Here is a 19112-nt window from a genome sequence, read left to right as displayed (position 1 = left end):
ACCTGGTGGTGATTACAGGAGCTCAGGACCCAGAGGTTCAGGCAGCAAGGGAGTCAGTGGCTGTAGCCATTGGAAAGAAGGTTCCCCCTAGAAGCTCCATTTGTTTATTTTTAGCTAAGATATCATTACCTTGTTCAGGCGTAAGGAATGACCCACTTACTCACTGTTTAAAGTATGACGTGACTCAAATCAGAGGTTCCTTCTAAGAATATGCCTGAAAACCTTCAATTTTACATACTGACCCTCTGGGATTTTTTTGGTTTTGTTTTTTACAGCACAGTAGATCATTTTTTATTTTATTTTATTTTATTTTTTGAGATGGAGTCTCGCTCTGTTGCCCAGGCTGGAGGGTAGTGGCGCGATCTCAGCTCACTGCAAGCTCCGCCTCCCAGGTTCATGCCATTCTTCTGCCTCAGCCTCCTGAGTAGCTGGGACTACAGGCTCCTGCCACCATGCCTGGTTAATGTTTTGTATTTTTAGTAGAGACGGGGTTTCACCATGTTAACCAGGATGGTCTCGATCTTCTGACCTCGTGATCTGCCCGCCTCGGCCTCCCAAAGTACTGGGATTACAGGTGTGAGCCACCATGCCTGGCCAGATCATTTTTTGTTAGGGAAAAAGTTGGTGGTGTAAGGGGTGGTATGGAGGATGTAGAGAGCTGCTTGGGAAAAGTGAGTAAGAATAACAAAGATAATCCAATTAAACATGAGAGATTAATTCTGGCCAAGCTTTAACAATGGTCTTCCCCTAAACCTTCAACATAGCAGAAACAAATTGTCCATTCTATACAGGAATAAGTGTAGCACGATGCCTAAGAGAAAAAGCACTGAGCCATTCAACCTGGGTTTGAAATCCAGTTCTTTCATTTACTAGCTGTAAATTGTCAAGTCATTAACTCTTTGCTGCCCCGGTACCTTATCTGTAAAATGATAAAATAATGGAATCCACCTCACAGGATTGGTGTAAATGAGACAACACAAACAAGGCCCTCACAACAGCACTATTCAACAGAGCTTTCTGGGGTAATGGAAATGTTCTAGATCTGCACTACTGGACACGGTAGTTGCTAGCCACAGGAAGCTATGGAGCACTTGAAATGTGGCTACGTGGCTGAAAGACTGAATTATAAATTTTGATTTTTATTAATTTACATTTCATTAAATAGCCATGTGGCTAGGAGCTGCCATGTAGAGAGTGGAGTCTTAGAACAACAGCTAGCACACACAGTAAATGCTTCAGTGTGTTTGTATTAGTATGATTACAGCAACTATGCACATTCTCTCCTTTGTCCTCTTCTTCTCTGGAGAGGTCCACAGGCTGTGCAGCATCCTACAGAGAACATTCCCTGGGCCATATGAGCAGAGAACCCAGGAGATGGGAACCCTACAGGACTGACGGTATTGCCAGAAGCGAGTCTCACCTGGGAAAGTTATAGCTCCTTGGTTCTGTGCCAGCCACTTTGCCCTCAGTAGGTGCTGGAGGAACACAGGGCACAGTGGTGCTTGTTGCCTACAGGATGACTCCCTAAATTGAAATATCTGAGAAGGCTCCCAGTTTGGAGCCTAAGAGGTGAAGCACTGGGCTCCTGGCAAGGCCAGTAGCTGCTGGACATGCGGGCCGTGCCAGCTGCCATGTGTCATCCTTGCAGAGCACATCTGGTATTTTCACCTTCTCCCTTTTTTTTTCTATAAATAAATAAATCATTGGGTTTACAAAAAAATCTTAGTTATTTTTCAATGATGATACTTACCAGCCAGGATACATTAAATATCGAGATCGCAGCATCTCAGGACTTGAAAAACTATTTTCTGAGAGAATCAGCTCAATGTCTTCATTCCTTTGAAAACACACAGAAAAGACCTAGATTAATTAGGACTGTCAATTTTTTATTTTTATTTTTTCTTGAGACAGAGTCTCGCTCTGTCGCCAGGCTGGAGTGCAGTGGTGCAATCTTGGCTCATTGCAACCTCCGCCTCCCGGGTTCAAGTGATTCTCCTGCCTCAGCCTCCTGAGTAGCAGGGACTCCAGGCGTATGCCACCATACCCAGGTAATTTTTGTACTTTTAGTAGGGATGGGGTTTCACCACGTTCGCCAGGATGGTCTCGATCTCCTGACCTCATGATCTGCCTGCCTCAGCCTCCCAAAGTGTTGGGATTACAGGCGTGAGCCACTGTGCTGGGCCAGGACTGTCAATCTTAACCTGCACATTTTGTTTCTTCTTCATGTTCCCTAAACATATACAAGCATTTTTTTTTTTTTCTGGCAAACCAAATGAAAACTAGTTGTACTCATCATGATATTTTACCCCTAAATACTTCAGTATGCATCTCCCAAGAACAAGGACATTCTCTTACAGAACTACAGTATCATGATCACATGCAAGGAATTTACTGGCTCCCAACAATCACCTGGGAGCTTGTTAGAAATGCAGAGCCTCAGGCCCCAGCCCAGATGTACTGAACCAGAAACTAATTTTCAATAAGATCTCCACTAGAGATGCATATGCACAACGAAGTTGGAGAAGCACGAACATACATCCACTTTCAAATTTCCCCTTTTTGGTGGGGGAGGGTCCACTATCCAATCAAGAATCATTCATTAGGCCGGGAGAGATGGCTCACGTCTGTAATCCCAGAATTTTGGGAGGCTGAGGCAGGTGGATCACCTGGAGTCAGGAGTTCGAGACCAGCCTGGCCAACATGGCAAAACCCCATCTCTGCTAAAAAAAATACAAAAATTAGCTGGGCATGGTGGCATGCGTCTGTTATTACTTTGATATACAGATACATTCTTTTTTTTTTTTTTTAATTTTGAGACAGAGTTTTGCTCTTGTTGCCCAGGCTGGAGTGAAATGGCATGATCTCATCTCACTGCAACCTCCGCCTCCTGAGTTCAAGTGATTCTCCTGCCTCGGCCTCCTAAGTAGCTGGGACTTCAGGCACCCACCACCATGCCCAGCTAATTTTTGTATTTTTAGTAGAGATGGGGTTTCACCATGTTGGCCAGGCTGGTCTCGAACTCCTGACCCCAGGTGATCCACCTGCCTCGGCCTCCCAAAGTGTTGGGATTACAGGCGTGAGCTACTGCGCCCGGCCTAAATTTATAATCTTTATTCTCCTTTAATCTGAACAGCTCCTCTATCTTTTGGTTTGTTTGATTCTCATGGTGTTGATATTTAAGAGTACACGTCAGAGCTTTTGTGTCCCACACTTGGATTTGTCTGTTTCTAGTTCTCGTAATTAGATTCAGGTTATGCATTTTTGGAGATTAATACCCAGGTGGTGTTGCATCCTTCCCATTGCATCACATCAAGGAGGTACAGGGTATCAGTTTGTCCCGTTACTGGTCTCATGGAGTTTCATCGTTTGGTCAACATAGGTATACCAGAATTTTTCCACTGTAAGGTATTTTTCCCCCTTTGTAAGGAGTCAGTAGTCTATGGAGTGATACTTTACACAGTACAGGACTAGTAATATTTTTTTTCTTCAACAGTCTTTCACCTAGTGCTTTTAGTATTCATCGATGGTTCCCTAAATCAAATACTGTATTAGACTGAAGGTTACAAAATGGTTATTTTCTAGTTCTTTTTTTTTTTTTTGAGATGGTATCTCGCTCATCGCCCAGGCTGGAGTGCAGTGGCGTGGTCTCGGCTCACTGCAAGCTCTGCCTCCCGGGTTCACGCCATTCTTCTACCTCAGCCTCCTGAGTAGCTGGGACTACAGGTGCCCGCCACCACACCCAGCTAATTTTTTGTATTTTTAGTAGAGACAGGGTTTCACCGTGTTAGCCAGGATGGTCTCGATCTCCTGACCTTGGGATCTGTCCACCTCGGCCTACCAAAGTGTTGGGATTACAGGCGTGAGCCACTGCGCCCGGCCGATTATTTTCTAGTTCTATCAAACCTTATTTACTTGGTATTCTTCTATAAAGGGCTTTGCTATCCTGTCCCCTTCCACTTTTTTTTTGTTTTTGAGATGGAGTTTCGCTCGTTACCTAGGCTTGAGTGCAATGGCATGACCTCGGCTCACTGCAAGCTCTGCTTCCTGGGTTCAAGCGCTTCTCCTGCCTCAGCCTCCTGAGTAGCTGGGATTACTGGTATGAGCAACCATGCCCGGCTAATTTTGTATTTTTTTTTTTTTGAGACGGCGTCTCGCTCTGTCGCCTGGGCTGGAGTGCAGTGGCGCGATCTCGGCTCACTGCAAGCTCCGCCTCCCGGGTTCCCGCCATTCTCCTGCCTCAGCCTCCCGAGTAGCTGGGGCTACAGGCGCCGCCACCTTGCCCGGCTAATTTTTTTGTATTTTTTTAGTAGAGACGGGGTTTCACCGTGTTAGCCAGGATGGTCTCGATCTCCTGACCTCATGATCCACCCGTCTCGGCCTCCCAAAGTGCTGGGATTACAGGCTTGAGCCACCGCGCCCGGCCATAATTTTGTATTTTTAATAGAGACGGGGTTTCACCATATTGGTCAAGCTGGTTTCGAACTCCTGACCTCAGGTGATCCACCCGCCTCGGCCTCCCAAAGTGCTGGGATTACAGGTGTGAGCCACCGTGCCTGGCCCCTGCTTCGTTTTTGAGGATCACTGTGGACACACATTTTATTCCATATGTTATAATCCATAGTTCCAGTATTATCATGGTTCTTTCTTATCCCCAAATTGTCCCAAATTAGACTAGCAGGAACTTCTTAAGCTACTTCCCATATCCTTTTGACATATTTCCACTAATCTTTGAGTGGCATAATGCTTTATTGGCATAAAATGGACCAGGCCTACCTTGTACTTTCCTTGACCTGGCATGCAGTCAGCTAATTCTCCAAGGAGTCCTGATACCTTGCAGTGGGGACTGGTACTTAGAAACCGAGATACAGAGTTAAGGGTATTTGCTGCAACTGTGGTATTACTATTCTGGTCCCTTTCAAAGGAAAGTGGTAGGAAATACACATTTTTAAAAATAATGAATTTTTATTGAATCTCCAATTCAAATCAACATTTGATCTTTGGCAGGCCGAAGTGGGTGGATCACTTGAGGTCAGGAGTTCAACACCAGCCTGGCCAACATGGTGAAACCCTGTCACTACTAAAAATAGAAAAATTACCCAGGTATGGTGGCGTGCACTTGTAATCTCCGCTACCAGGGAAGCTGGGGCAGGAGAATAGCTTGAATCCAAGAGGTGGAGGTTGCAGTGAGCTGAGATTGTGCCACTGCACTCCAGCATGGGTGACAGAGCAAGACTGTGTCTAAATAAAATAAAATAAATATTTGAAGGGTTTTTCTTCATCTTCCCCATTTCATATTCATAATCTCCTCTCTTCAATCAGTGATGTTGTTTAGAACCAGGGTTCCAGCGGAGGATTATGTTCAAAAGTTACTTGAATTAAATACTTTTTTTGGTGTGGTTATTACTTTGATAGACACATAGATTTATTTACTTTAATTAATTGATTATGTTAATTTTGAGATGGAGTTTCATTCTTGTTGCCCAGGCTGGAGTGCAATGGTGTGATCTTGGCTTACTGCAACCTCCACCTCCCAGGTTCAATAAATTCTCCTGCCTCAGCCTCCTGAGCAGCTGGAATTACAGGTGCCCGGAGCACACCTGGCCAATTTTTTGTATTTTTAGCAGAGACGGGGTTTCGCCATGTTGGCCAGCTGGTCTCAAACTCCTGACCTCAGGTGTCCTTTTACACACACCTGACATATGGACATTGTTGCACATATACATATAGGCTTTTTTTGTTTTTTTTTTTTTTGAGACTGAGTCTCACTCTGTCACCAGGCTGAAGTGCAGTGGCGTGATCTCAGCTCACTGCTGCAACCTCCAACTCCATGGTTCAAGCGATTCTCCTGCCTCAGCTTCCTGAGTAGCTGGGATTACAGGGACGCACCACCACGCCCAGCTAATTTTTGTATTTTTTTTTTTGGTAGAGACAGGGTTTCATCATGTTGGCCAGGATGGTCGATCTCCCGACTTCGTGATCTGCCTGCCTCAGCTTCCCAAAGTGCTGGGATTACAGGCGTGAGCCACCGCACCCAGCCTAGATTCACTTTTTTTGGTTTGTATTTAATTTCGTTTTTTCCCTCCTTGATTTAATTTTTGAATACATAAAATATCTACATAGTTCAAAAGTCAAAACTATATAAAAAAGTATATAACCTTTTATCCGAATTGAGCAAACAAAACGGCTACATAACCAGGTGTTTTCTCCTTGTATATGTGTGTACACATACAAACTAATTCTATTTTTAGTTTGTAATTTGAACCCAAGTCCATGAAGTAGAGATAATATCTCTATGTTACCTTTTTTTTTTTTTTTGAGACGGAGTCTTGCTCTGTTGCCCAGGCTGGCTGGAGTGCAGTGGCGCCATCTTGGCCCACTGCAAGCTCCCTGCCTCCCGGGTTCATGCCATTCTCTTGCCTCAGCCTCCCAAGTAGCTGGGACTACAGATGACCGCCACCACGGCTGGCTAATTTTTATATTTTTAAAAATAGAGACAGGGTTCCACTGTGCTAGCCAGGATGGTCTCCATCTCCTGACCTCGTGATCCGCCTGCCTCGGCCTCCCAAAGTGCTGGGATTACAGGCGTGAGCCACTGCGCCTGGCCGCTTTTTTTTTTTTTTTTTAAGAGACAAAGTCTCACTACTTCTTCCAGGCTGGAGTGCAATGGTGTGATCATGGCTCACTGTAACCCTGAACTCCTGGGCTCAGGCAATCCTCCCGCCCAGCCTCCCGAGTAGCTGAGACTAGAGACTTGCTGGCTTTTTTTTTAAAAAACTGTTTTGGTAGAGACAGGGTGTCCCTATTTTACCCAGGCTGGTCTTGAACTCCTACAAGCAGTTTTGGGCTCCCTAAGTGCTGGGATTACAGGTTGAGCCACCGCATCCGACCTTTCTCTACGTTCTCTATACCATTTCTCAAACACTTCAATACAAGGACGTTAAGAGAATCTTGGCTACCATCCTTCAATGGAAGAGAATGTGAATATATCAGAACAAAATGCCTCAAAATGGTACACAATGGAGTCTTCTTGCCAATTTTTTTTTTTCTTTTTTGAGATGGAGTCTCGCTCTGTCGCCCAGGCTGGAGTGCAGTGGCGCAATCTCAGCTCACTGCAAGCTCCGCCTCCCGGGTTCACGCCATTCTCCTGCCTCAGCCTCCTGAGTAGCTGGGACTACAGGCGCCCGCCACCCCGCCCAGCTAGTTTTTTGTATTTTTTTAGTAGAGACGGGGTTTCACCGCGTTAGCCAGGATGGTTCTTGGCAATTTTTATAGAGCATCAAAAGCACTTCGAAAACTTTTTTTTTTCCCCAATATATTGTTTCTTTTTTGAGATGGGTTATCACTATATTGTTCAGGCTGGTCTCAAACTCCTGACTCAAGATCCTCCCACCTCAGCCACCCAAAATGCTGAGATGACAGGTATGAGCCATTGTGCCCAGCCTGCCTTTTTTTTTTTTTTTTTAAGAGATGGGGTCTTGCTCTGTCTCTCAGGCTGTGGAATGCAGTGACACAATCATAGCTCACTGCAGCCTCCAACTCCTGGACTCAAGTGATCCCCTCTCCTCAGCCTCCTGAGCAGCTGGGACTATAGGTGCGTACCACCATACCTGGTTAAAAAACTGACTTCTCCAAATGTTTAGGTCTTAGATACAGTAGAAAGACTCTGGGCCACAGACAGAGTGCTGTATCTGAGAAAGCAACTGGTCTTGCAGAGTGAACGTATAGATTACCTGGTGACAATCCCATTTTCTGCAAGAATGAAGGCTGCGGCAGGATTGGCAGCCCTGATGAGGCTCTGCAGCTGAACAAGGAGAGGGTGCCGCTGCTCCGTGGTGTGACTGGTGAATACCACGTTACTCACCAGGCCTGTGAATAAAACCAAGGACAGTTTAGCCTTCACAGTCCTGGTTAGGGGTGAGGGCTCACACAAACGTGGACCCTTGCTCCATCCCCTAATCATGCCTTCCAGTAGTCTCCTGATGGAGACAACCCTTACATCCCAACACCAACATACACAGCTATCATTCTCTTCCTGCTTCCCAGCACTGCCACCTCTTGGAATGAATAGTTTCAAGTCTGTAGCTGCCTTACTTCCTAACCTCCTAACTTCCTCTGTTTTTTTTTTTTTTTAAAAGACGGTGTCTCACTCTGCCGCCCAGGCTGGAGTGCAGTGGTGTGATCTCAGCTCACTGCAACCTCTGCCTCCAGGGTTCAAGCAATTCTTCTGCTTTAGCCTCTTGAGTAGCTGGGATTACAGGCACCCGCCACTATGCCTGGCTAGTTTTTGTATTTTTAGTCGAGATGGGGTTTCACCACGTTGGCCAGGCTGCTCTCGAACTCCTGACCTCAGGTGATCAGCCCACCTTGGCCTCCCAAAGTGTTGGGAATACAGGCATGAGCCACCACGTCCGGCCTCCTCTATTATTTTAATTCTGATATCTGGCTGATACTTGGAGTTCTTAGTCAAAGGGCCTTTCCACATCCCCTGTATTTAGCATCATCAGGAACTGGTGCCATTTACCTTCACCAGTTCAGAATATAGTTATCGAAAACTCACCATATATTAGGGCTATTCATTATATCCTCAAAGAGTGCACAGCCAAGACACTGTGCACAGGGAGTCACATGATTCCAAGATAAATGCTAAGAGATTTTACATGGTAACGTGGTAAGAAAGTGTGGCCCATGTAACAAGAGGTTGCAGGGTGGGCCATGATCACTCCCAACCAACCTTTTGGTGAAAATACAGAAGTAAAATTCACAGGACCACAGAGAATTTGGAAATCAGGAAACGTACCACACTTCACCACTCCAAGATAATTATGATACCCCTTCCATATTCATTCCTATTTTAACACAGTTATAATCAGAGTGTATATATAAGATCTTTTATTTTGCATTTTTGTTATTCAATAATTTTTATTTACTTTTTTTTTTTTTTGAGATTGAGTTTAGCTCTTGTTGCCCAGGTTGGAGTGCAATGTTGCAATCTCAGCTCACCACAATCTCCACGTCCTGGGTTCAAGCAATTCTCCTGCCTCAGCCTCCCAAGTAGCTGGGATTACTGGTGCACGCCACCATGCTCAACTTATTTTGTATTTTTAGTAGAGATGGGGTTTCTCCATGTTGGTCAGGCTGGTCTTGAACTCCAGACCTCGTGATCCGCCCACCTCGGCCACCCAAAGTGCTGGGATTACAGGTGTAAGCCACTGTGCCCAGCAGTACTTCTTAATATTGTAGAAAATTTCAAACACATACACAACTAGAAAAGTAGCAGAATGAACTCCCATCACCTGGTTTCAGGAACTACTAACACTCAGCTAATCGCATTTCATCTACACTCCACCCAGCTCATCCCCAGCTCCCTTGCTGTATGATTTTGAAGTCAATCACAGACATTCAATTATTTCAAACAAAAATACTTCAACATGTATTTCCATAATATAAGGACTCTAAAAATATTAACAATGAACTCCTTAATATAAAAAAATCCAGGCCGGGTACAGTGGCTCAAGCCTGTAATCCCAGCACTTTGGGAGGCCGAGACGGGCGGATCACGAGGTCAGGAGATCGAGACCATCCTGGCTAACACGGTGAAACCCCGTCTCTACTAAAAAATACAAAAACCTAGCCGGGCGAGGTGGCGGGCACCTGTAGTCCCAGCTGCTCGGGAGGCTGAGGCAGGAGAATGGCGTAAACCCGGGAGGCGGAACTTGCAGTGAGCTGAGATCCGGCCACTGCACTCCAGCCTGGGCGACAGAGCGAGACTCCGTCTCAAAAAAAAAAAAAAAAAAAAAAAAAATCCAGTCTGTGTTCAAATTTCTCTGTCTTATAAATGTTTTCTTACAGTTAATAATTTTTGAATTAGGAACCAAAGGAAGTCTACATATTATATTTGTGTGTTTTTTTTTTCTTTGTGGGACAGTGTATTGCTCTGTCGCCCAGGCTACAGTACAGTAGCCTAAATGTGGCTCACTGAAGCCTTGACCTCCTGGGCTCAAGCAATCCTTCTGCCTCAGCCTCCTGTGTAGCTGGGACCACAGGAGCGTGAGCCACCATGCTTGGCTAATTTTTTGATTTTTTTTTAGACACGGGGTCTCATTTTGTTGCCTAGGCTGGTCTCAAACTCCTGGGCTCAAGTGACCCTCACACCTTGGCCTCCTCTAAAGTGCTGGGATTACCGGCGGGTGTGAGCCAGTGCACCCAGCTTCATTAGCAATTTTAGTTCCTCTAGTGGTCACTTTTATATCTTTAAAGAATATAGTTAACCCTTTATAATTTGATTTAATAGCTTTAAACTTTATTAATCTCCCATTCTGAAAGATGTAAAGAGTATCTCTCCTCTGCTAATTTTTTGTAAAATATAATTTCATACATAGGTTTTCAACATTTATATTCTATTTTGTAATAGAATTCTCACAGGTGTTATAATTCTATACTTAAAAAGATTCAATGCTCATCACCAACCCATTTACTAATACAGAGTAGTTTTATTATTATTTATTATTATTATTTTGAGATGGAATTTCCCTTTTGTTGCCCAGGCTGGAGTACAATGGTGCGATCTCAGCTCACCACAACCTCTGCCTCCTGGGTTCAAGTGATTCCCTTGCCTCAGCCTCTCAGCCTCCCAAGTAGCTGGGATTACAGGCATCCACTACCATGCTGGGCTAATTCTGTATTTTTTAGTAGAGATGGGGTTTCTCCATGTTGGTCAGACTGGTCTCGAACTCCCAACCTCAGGTGATCCGCCTGCCTCGGCCTCCCAAAGTGCTGTGATCACAGGCGTGAGCCACCGGGCCCAGCGAGAGTAGTTTTATAAACGATTAGTTCTTAAGTGAATATCTCTAAATTATGGAGACTTCTGCTTTCCTAAGTGACCTTGTAATTGCAGAATCCTAAGTAATGAACATTCAGTAATGAAGACTCTCTATACTGATACTGTTTACTTCAGTCAAGTGTTTAGTTAAAAAAATTAGATGTATTCAGTTACTGAGGGCAAAACTCGCAACATATAGAAAGTGTGTTAGGCTATTTTGGGGTTGCTGTAAAGAAAAACCTGAGGCTAATTTATAAAGAAAAGAGGCTTAATTGGCTAAAGGTTCTGCAGGCTTTCCAGGAAGCGTGATGCTGGCATCCGCTTCTGGGGAGGCCTCAGGAAGCTTAAGATCATGGTAGAAGGCCTGGAAGCCAGCACATCACAGTGGTGAGGGCAGGAGCAAGGAGGAGTGGGGAAGGTGCCACACTCCTTTAAACAACCAGGTCTCCTGTAAGAGAGTAAGAACTCACTCACTATCACAAGGACAGCACCAAGCCATTCATGAGGGATCTGCCCCCATGACCCAAACACCTCCCACTAGGCCCCACCTTCAACACTGGGGATTATGTTTCAACATGAGATTTGGAGGGGACAAACATCTAATTTATATCAGAAGGGTTCACAGAGAAAATAATTCCTTTCCTCTCCAGACACCTAAATTCCCTTCCCAGGAGGCAACTGCAGTTATCAGATTCTTACCTCTGCTTCCAGAAGATCTGCTGAGTATATACAAAAGTGTTGAGTATAATTTTTTCCACAAGTAGTGGCACATTACACTGTTCTGCACCTTTTCCCCCTACTTACCCCCTTTACTTTTTAATTTTGGTAAAGTTTACATCTTCCTTCAAATCTTTCTTAACATCTTATCATCCTAGTCCTCCCCTCATGCCACCCTGCTCTCTCCCCTTCTCTGAACTAAAAAAAAAAAATGAAAAAAAGTTCTTTTGAATAACACAGATGGCACTTAAAACATAGGACTTACATTCTTTTTTTTTTTAGTCTCACTGTGTTGCCCAAGCTGGAGTGCAATGGCACGATCTCGGCTCGTTGCAACCTCCACCTCCCGGGTTTAAGCGATTCTCCTGCCTCAGCCTCCCTGAGTACCTGGGATTACAGGCGCACGCCACTGTACCCGTCTCACTCTTTTTTTTTTTTTTTTTTTTTGAGACGGAGTCTTGCTCTGTCGCCGAGACTGGAGTGCAGTGGCCGGATCTCAGCTCACTGCAAGCTCCGCCTCCCGGGTTTACGCCATTCTCCTGCCTCAGCCTCCCGAGTAGCTGGGACTACAGGCGCCCGCCACCTCGCCCGGCTATTTTTTTGTATTTTTTACTAGAGACGGGGTTTCACCGGGTTAGCCAGGATGGTCTCGATCTCCTGACCTCGTGATCCGCCCGTCTCGGCCTCCCAAAGTGCTGGGATTACAGGCTTGAGCCACCGCGCCCGGCCTTTTTTTTTTTTTTTTTTTTTTTTTGAGACAGAGTCTTGCTCTGCCGCTCAGGCTGGAGTGCAGTGGCTGGATCTCAGCTCACTGCAAGCTCCGCCTCCCGGGTTCACGCCATTCTCCTGCCTCAGCCTCCCGAGTAGCTGGGACTACAGGTGCCCGCCACCTCGCCCGGCTAGTTTTTTGTATTTTTTAGTAGAGACGGGGTTTCACCGGGTTAGCCAGGATGGTCTCGATCTCCTGACCTTGTGATCCGCCCGTCTCGGCCTCCCAAAGTGCTGGGATTACAGGCTTGAGCCACCGCGCCCGGCCCACTTTTGTATTTTTAGTAGAGATGGGGTTTTACCATGTTGGCCAGGCTGGTCCTAAACTCCTGACCTCAGGTGATCCACCTGCCTCGGCCTCCCAAAGTGCTGGGATTACAGGTGTGAGCCACTGTGCCTGGCTTGGACTTAATACTATTTATCTTCTTCCTCTATGGGAAAAGCTAGCATAATGTAAATATTAAGGCATTTAGAGCCAGGCGAACCTGAGTTTGAATTTTGAGTTCCGCTAATTACTAATGGGTGATTCTAGACAAATTGCTCTACTTTCTCTCAGAAACCAAATATCTTCCTCTGTAAGACAGGAACCGTAACACATCACTCTAGGTTATCAATAAAACCTAGACTTATCATAGGGCCTACAGAGAGTAAGAATCCATGAAATACAATCTATCATCACCACCACTACCACCATCGGCACTGTCAGCTGAGCAACAGCCTGAGAATTAGACTTCTCCCTGTATATTGAGGGGCCTGTCAGACAGCAGCTGTGGCATTGGGTCTTGGCTGTATCAACCACTGGGAAACTAAGTCATACAATTTCCACAAGCCAAGGCTGCTACACTCATGGTTTAGACGAGGGCAAGGAATAGTTTGAAGGCAGATTCCAGGACCCCTGACCCCCTGCCTCTAGTCTCTTCCTTCCTCTTACCAATAACACCTATGAAAAAAGTGTTCCAAAACTCTCAAGACTGAATCTAACCTTACAAATCCATCTGGATGCATTCCATTGAAGACCAGGGAACAGGGCTTAGGAGAGCGCATGCCAATGGTTGGTTGCTTGTGACAATGAGGAAAGGGCCCACACAAAGGTTAAGCTATGTGCCTCCGGAGTTAGGGCTTGCCTACTAAGCACAGAAGCTGCTTCCTAAGTGCTTAGGGACCATTTTGGATCCATTGCTTGGTTCCGAGAGATGAGACCTACTCTTCTTAGGTATCTGTAAGTAAAAAATTTCGGCCGGGCATGGTGGCTCATGCCTGTAATCCCAGCACTTTGGGAGGCCAAGGCGGGCGGATCACGAGGTCAGGAGATCGAGACCATCCTGGCTAACACGGTGAAACCCCGTCTCTACTAAATATACAAAAAATTAGCCGGGTATGGTGGTGACTGCCTGTAGTCCCAGCTACTCGGGAGGCTGAGGCTGGAGAATGGCGTGAACTCTGGAGGCGGAGCTTGCAATGAGCCAAGATTGCACCACTGCACTCCAGTCTGGGGGACAGAGTGAGACTCCATCTCAAAAAAAAAAAAAAAAATTTTTTTTTTTTTTTCTTCCTCCCTCCTCCTCCTGGGGCTTGTTCTCCTCTGGGAGGCAACCACTGATAACTACTGTTTGGGTATACTTCCTCAGATGGTCTAAGCATGCAAATACAAATATATAGGAATATACAGAATCACGTTTTCTTTTTTTTTTTTTGAGACAGAGTCTCGCTCTAGTACCCAAGGCTGGAGTACAATGGCATGATCTTGGTTCACTGCAACCTCCACTTCTGGGGCTCAAGTGATCCTCCCACTTTAGCCTCCCAAGTAGTTGGAACTACAGGAATGCGCTACCAGACCCAGCTAATTTTTGTATTCTTTGTAGAGACAGGGTTTCGCCATGTTGCCCAGGCTGGTTTTGAACTCCTGAGCTCAAGTGATTCACCTGCCTTGGCCTCGCAAAGTGCTGGGAATACAGATGTGAGCCACTGCGCCCAGCTCACTTTTCTTAAGCATTCAAAACCTCTATCCTCATCCAGGCACAGTGGCTCAATGCCTGTAATCCCAGCACTTTGGGAGGCTGAGGCGGGTGGATCACCTGAGGTCAGGAGTTCGAGACCAGCCTGGCCAATACAGTAAAACCCTGTCTCTACTGAAAATACAAAAAATTAGCTAGGCGTGGTGGCAGGTGCCCATAATTCCCAGCTACTTGGGAGACTGAGGCAGGAGAATTGCTTGAACCAGGGAGGCAGAGGTTGTGGTGAGCCAAGATCACGCCATGGCACTCCTGCCTGGGCAACAAAGGTGAAACTCCTCTCAAAACAAAAACAAAAACAAAAACAAAAAACTTCTGGCCGGGCACGGTGACTCACGCCTGTAATCCTAGCACTTTGGGAGGCCGAGGTGGGCAGGTCACGAGGTCAGGAGTTCAAGACCAGCCTGATCAACATGGTGAAACCCTCTCTCTACTAAAAATACAAAAATTAGCCAGGTGTGGTGGTGCGCGCCTGTAATCCCAGCTACTCAGGAGGCTGAGGCAGGAGAATCGCTTGAACCCGGGAGGAAAAGGTTGCAGTGAGCTGAGATTGCACCACTGCATTCCAGCCTGGGTGACAGAGAGATATTCTGTAACCACCACCACCACCACCACCACCTCCATCCTCAAAGTCTTTGTGGATGACTTAGTTGTGGTAACAGCACATAACTAAACCAATTCAAATGAAGAATTCATCAACATCTTGTTTATTCCATTTTAAAAGGGTTCCTCACATACCCTTTCTGTTAAGAAGCTTTAACATTAAGACGAAATTCCTAAAACAGTGTCAGAAAAACCTCTAAGCAAGGTAACACTGGTGATTTACATGAGGGGCAAACAACAGTTTGAAGACAGATTCCAGGACCCCTGGCCCCCTGCCTCTAGTCTTTGGTACCTGTGTTCGCATGGCCATTTGGAAAGGTCACTCTGCAGTGCATTCTGGAGGCTGCAGATGAGGCAGCAAAGCCAGCCTGGAAAGCTTGACGCCAGAATCCCATGCCCTGGTGCGGCAACAAAAAGTGGGGCCTCTGGAAACTGAGTAAGGCGAAGTCAGGAGGCCAAGCCCAAAATGTGGCACAGTGGGGGAGGCAAGCAGGATTTAGAAGGCTCAGCACATTCTAGAGATGGCAGACGTGGGAGCCAGATCCTACAAAGGGCCTGCCAGATTCCCAGGGTGGAAGGCAAGGAGAGCTCTGGTGGGTCTGGCAGTGAAGAGCCAACAAAGGTTGAGGGAAGATCTATAAATATGTTAGGACTCTGTTGGGTATCTTCTTGGGCAAAAGAAACAAAGGAGTCAGACTAGTGCAAATGTGGCCATATGAGTGGTGGTACACCAGGGTCACAAGCACAGGTCTGGCCCGCCCAAGAAAAGGCTGGGATCTGGGTCTCTGACAGACACACCTTGTACAAAGTCCTGTCTGCTGCACATGTACTATATGGACAAACCTTGTGGGGTTGGGATTCTAGGTCAGGAACTGGGCACAGAAAAGGGGCTTTGCTTTATAGGGAAACAAGCAAGAGGATTATCCCCAGCATTCCTTAGGCCAACTATGTAAGCTGCCAGCTGCCAAGAGGAAATGCCATCTGTGAGGCAGGTACAGCAGTTATCTGGAGCACAGGGTGAACAGGCCACAGTGAGCAGTTCTACCTTGTTTGGGCCAGGAGCTTCCTTCTGTTCTGTATCAAGGAGTGGACAACCAGATTTGGCCAAGGTCTCACCAGTCTGGGCTGTGGGCGAGCAGGCAGCCTGGTCTATCCTATTCCCAAGAGCAGAGAAACATCCCTATTGTCTGGCTGACCATCCCAGTCTGGGCTAAAGCATTCCAGAAGCCCAGCAGAAAACAAAGGTGACTTCTTCTATCTACAGATGCTTTTAAAAGCAGGCCATGACAGTAAAGTATCTCCACTTTGCTTTCACACCAGCATTGTAATGAGTCTTGCTTGCTGTTTAAGCACTGAGGTTGTTTCTTAGTCCTTTGATTTCTGTAACACACATTGTCTTGGGGCTGCAACACAGTCCTTTTCTAACTGGAAAATAATCTCTTATGAATCAGGTAGCCTGACTCATGAACAGGAGCAAAGGGAGGCAATATGCTCCCTTAGGACACCAAGTGTTTGTCTACTGCTGGCAGATCCCACCTTCAAGCCAGCTACCAAATCTCCTAAGAGAAAAGAAATACTTGCCTTTTATCTCCTCCCTCCCCAGATAGCCCATGTCCACGGCAAGTCTGGTCAGGCCAGTCCACAGGGTCCCATGGGCCCAGAAGCAAGGCACCATCACTCCATGAGCCCCCTTGGAGGAGTTCCGAAAACAGCATATGTGACCTGAAGGTGATCAGCCCTCATCTGATCACACCCCTAGCTCTGCACAAGCACAGAGTTTAACACACACTGTCTTTGCACAATGAGTTGGAAGGTAGTATAAATGAAACATGCCTACCAAGTGCCAGAGAGAACACAGTCTGTTTTGGCCTCAAAGGGTTCAGGCTAAAAGGGGCTTTCCTCTTGTGAGACAAGCCCAGGGCTGCCCCTGATTCAATGATGATGAGAACAGAACACTTCTCCAAGGCTCTCTGCCAGAGAAGCCCCATCATCTGTGCTTGTTCTTCATGCAAAAAAGAAGGGGGACACTGAGGGAGAATGCCAAGGAACTGAGGTGCACTAGGGTGCCAATCATCACATGGTCGACAAGGGGCTCTGAAAGGAAAAGAAGGCTCCAGCATTTACAAGAATAAGGCAGGGCCTGAGGCTGGACAGGTCAGCAAGTCCTAGGTACACCTGATGGCCAGTACTGCCCCCTAGGCAAACACTTCCTCAACTTCACATGCTTCCAACTAAAGCTCTTCTCAAGGAGGACACTGCTTCTCTGAGTCAATCTTCACTTCCAGTCTGATCTCTGGACCCACCCCTTCCTTCTCAGGGGTCCCCTCTATCAAGTCTAGTATCTCCTTGCAGTCCACAGGCTTTCTCAGTCAGCAAATAAGGAGGAGCCGATCATTCAGAAATGACAATTCTTGGAAGTATTCTCCTCCAGCCATCTTCCTTCTTTTTTTTTTTTTTTGAGACAGAGTCTCACTCTGTTGCCCAGGCTGGAGTGCAGTGGCCCAGTCTCAGCTCACTGCAAGCTCTGCCTCCTGGGTTCACGCCATTCTCCTGCCTCAGCCTCCCGAGTAGCTGGGACTACAGACGCCCGCCACCACGCCCAGCTAATTTTTTTGTATTTTTAGTAGAGACGGGGTTTCACCATGTTGGCCAGGATGGTCTCGATCTCCTGACCTCGTGATCTGCCCGCCTCGGCCTCCAAAAGTGCTGGGAATACAGGTGTGAGCCACCATGCCCGGCCTGCCATCTTCCTTTTTATAGCCCCAAGCACTCCAGAATATCACCCACACCTGCTGGCTTCCAGTATCTCACTTGGCCACTGGTCTACTTGAAGCTGGCTTCAGCCCTCACCTCTCCACTCAGATCATCCTACTCAGGTCATCAGGGTCCTTCTCACTTGCAGAGCCAGTGGGCTTTTCTCTGTCCTTCCCTCAAAGTCTCTGCAGCATTAGACATTGTGGATCTCTTTTTCTCCTTCCTCAATGTCTCAGGCAATGCTCTTCCCTGCTTCTCTTCCGGTGTCCTGGAACCTCCGCCCTCACCCCATCTCTAGCCTTCTGATCTTTTCAGCTCTACACCTGGATACTGGCTGACTACAGTCTATGCCATTAACTTTGACCATGACTTCCAAATATGTATCTTAGGATGAGACAGCCCTCCTTGGTTATCTCCTGGACCTATGTTTTCTCCTGTGCTTTCTATCTCAAAGACAGGTACCACCAACCTTCCTAATCTCCTAAGCTAGAAACCTAGGAGTCATCCAAGATACCTCTTTTTGCAATGCGTGCTCCACATCTAGTCTGTCACCAGATCCTATTGACCCAACCTCCACAAACTCTCCTTGATCTACCTGGGGTGAATACTGTGGATGGACCTAGCCAACCTCCATTTCATCCTGTTTCTGAGGTGCAGTGCCTAGAAAGTAACAGGGGCCTCTAAAAGCTGGACCTGAGACTACCTGGCACAGCAGCCCAATATACATATTCCTCCCTTCAGGGACCAGCCTCCTGCCCTGGGCAGCATGAGCTCAGCTGTTTCCCAAGACAACAACTTTGGTATGCTCTGTTGTCTCCGCTCCCTGTGGACTAGCAGTATGATCAGCAGGGGGAAACTGTGCTGGGGACACTGAGTTGTTTTCTTCCATCTGATTTCTGCTTGCTGGACTAGCTCAGGAAGCCCAGACCCCAGGCAGGTCTCCTAATAACAATGAGCATTTCATCACCACTGCAGGGAATTCAGAATTTATTCTGGACCTCCAAACATCACAGATAATATGACTAGAAAGTGCTGATTCCAGGGTTGCCAGGTAGCAGGGCATTGCAAGGTTGAATGCAACCTGCAGGATGGGTGAATTTTTCTCAATGTTATCAAGGAAATGCAGAAAATTCCAGGGTGCATGGGGGTGGGGGGTATTAAGAAAGACAGGTCCTGCTGGGCCAAACTCGGCACTCTTGGGGCAGAAGTGAATCAAGATCTTGCTGATCCAGAGGCTAGGAATACCTACTCAGCCCACTAATATTAGCTGGAATGCCAGGGTGGACTTAAGCCCAGCTCAAGGAGAGGTATTACTGTGGCAATTTGTTGCCATAAGAGACAAGTTCAGGCCAGGCGTGGTGGCTCATGCCTGTAATCCCAGCACTTTGGGAGGTCGAGGCGGGCGGATTGTGAGGTCAGGAGTTCGAGACCAGCCTGGC

General features: G+C 46.7%; 1 protein-coding gene across 11 annotated transcripts in view; it reads right to left on the bottom strand.

Moving 5' to 3' along the window:
• Nucleotides 1-19112, bottom strand: part of DNAAF9 (dynein axonemal assembly factor 9) — a 164597-nt gene that overhangs the window by 13820 nt on the left and 131665 nt on the right. For all 11 annotated transcript variants that reach the window (XR_012419195.1, XM_005568456.4, XM_005568459.5 and 8 more), the window contains 2 exons: nt 7731-7866; nt 1751-1837 (listed from right to left, as the gene is read on the bottom strand). Coding sequence is in view for 8 of the 11 variants with exons in the window: in XM_005568456.4 (XP_005568513.3) it covers nt 1751-1837; nt 7731-7866 (223 nt within the window). In the remaining 3 variants the exon portion in view is untranslated. Of the gene's footprint in view, nt 1-1750; nt 1838-7730; nt 7867-19112 lie in introns of those variants that run through there.

Source organism: Macaca fascicularis, chromosome 10 (genome assembly GCF_037993035.2).
Source record: "Macaca fascicularis isolate 582-1 chromosome 10, T2T-MFA8v1.1".
Lineage (NCBI taxonomy): Eukaryota > Metazoa > Chordata > Mammalia > Primates > Cercopithecidae > Macaca > Macaca fascicularis.
This window is presented reverse-complemented; position numbering and strand designations above follow the sequence as displayed.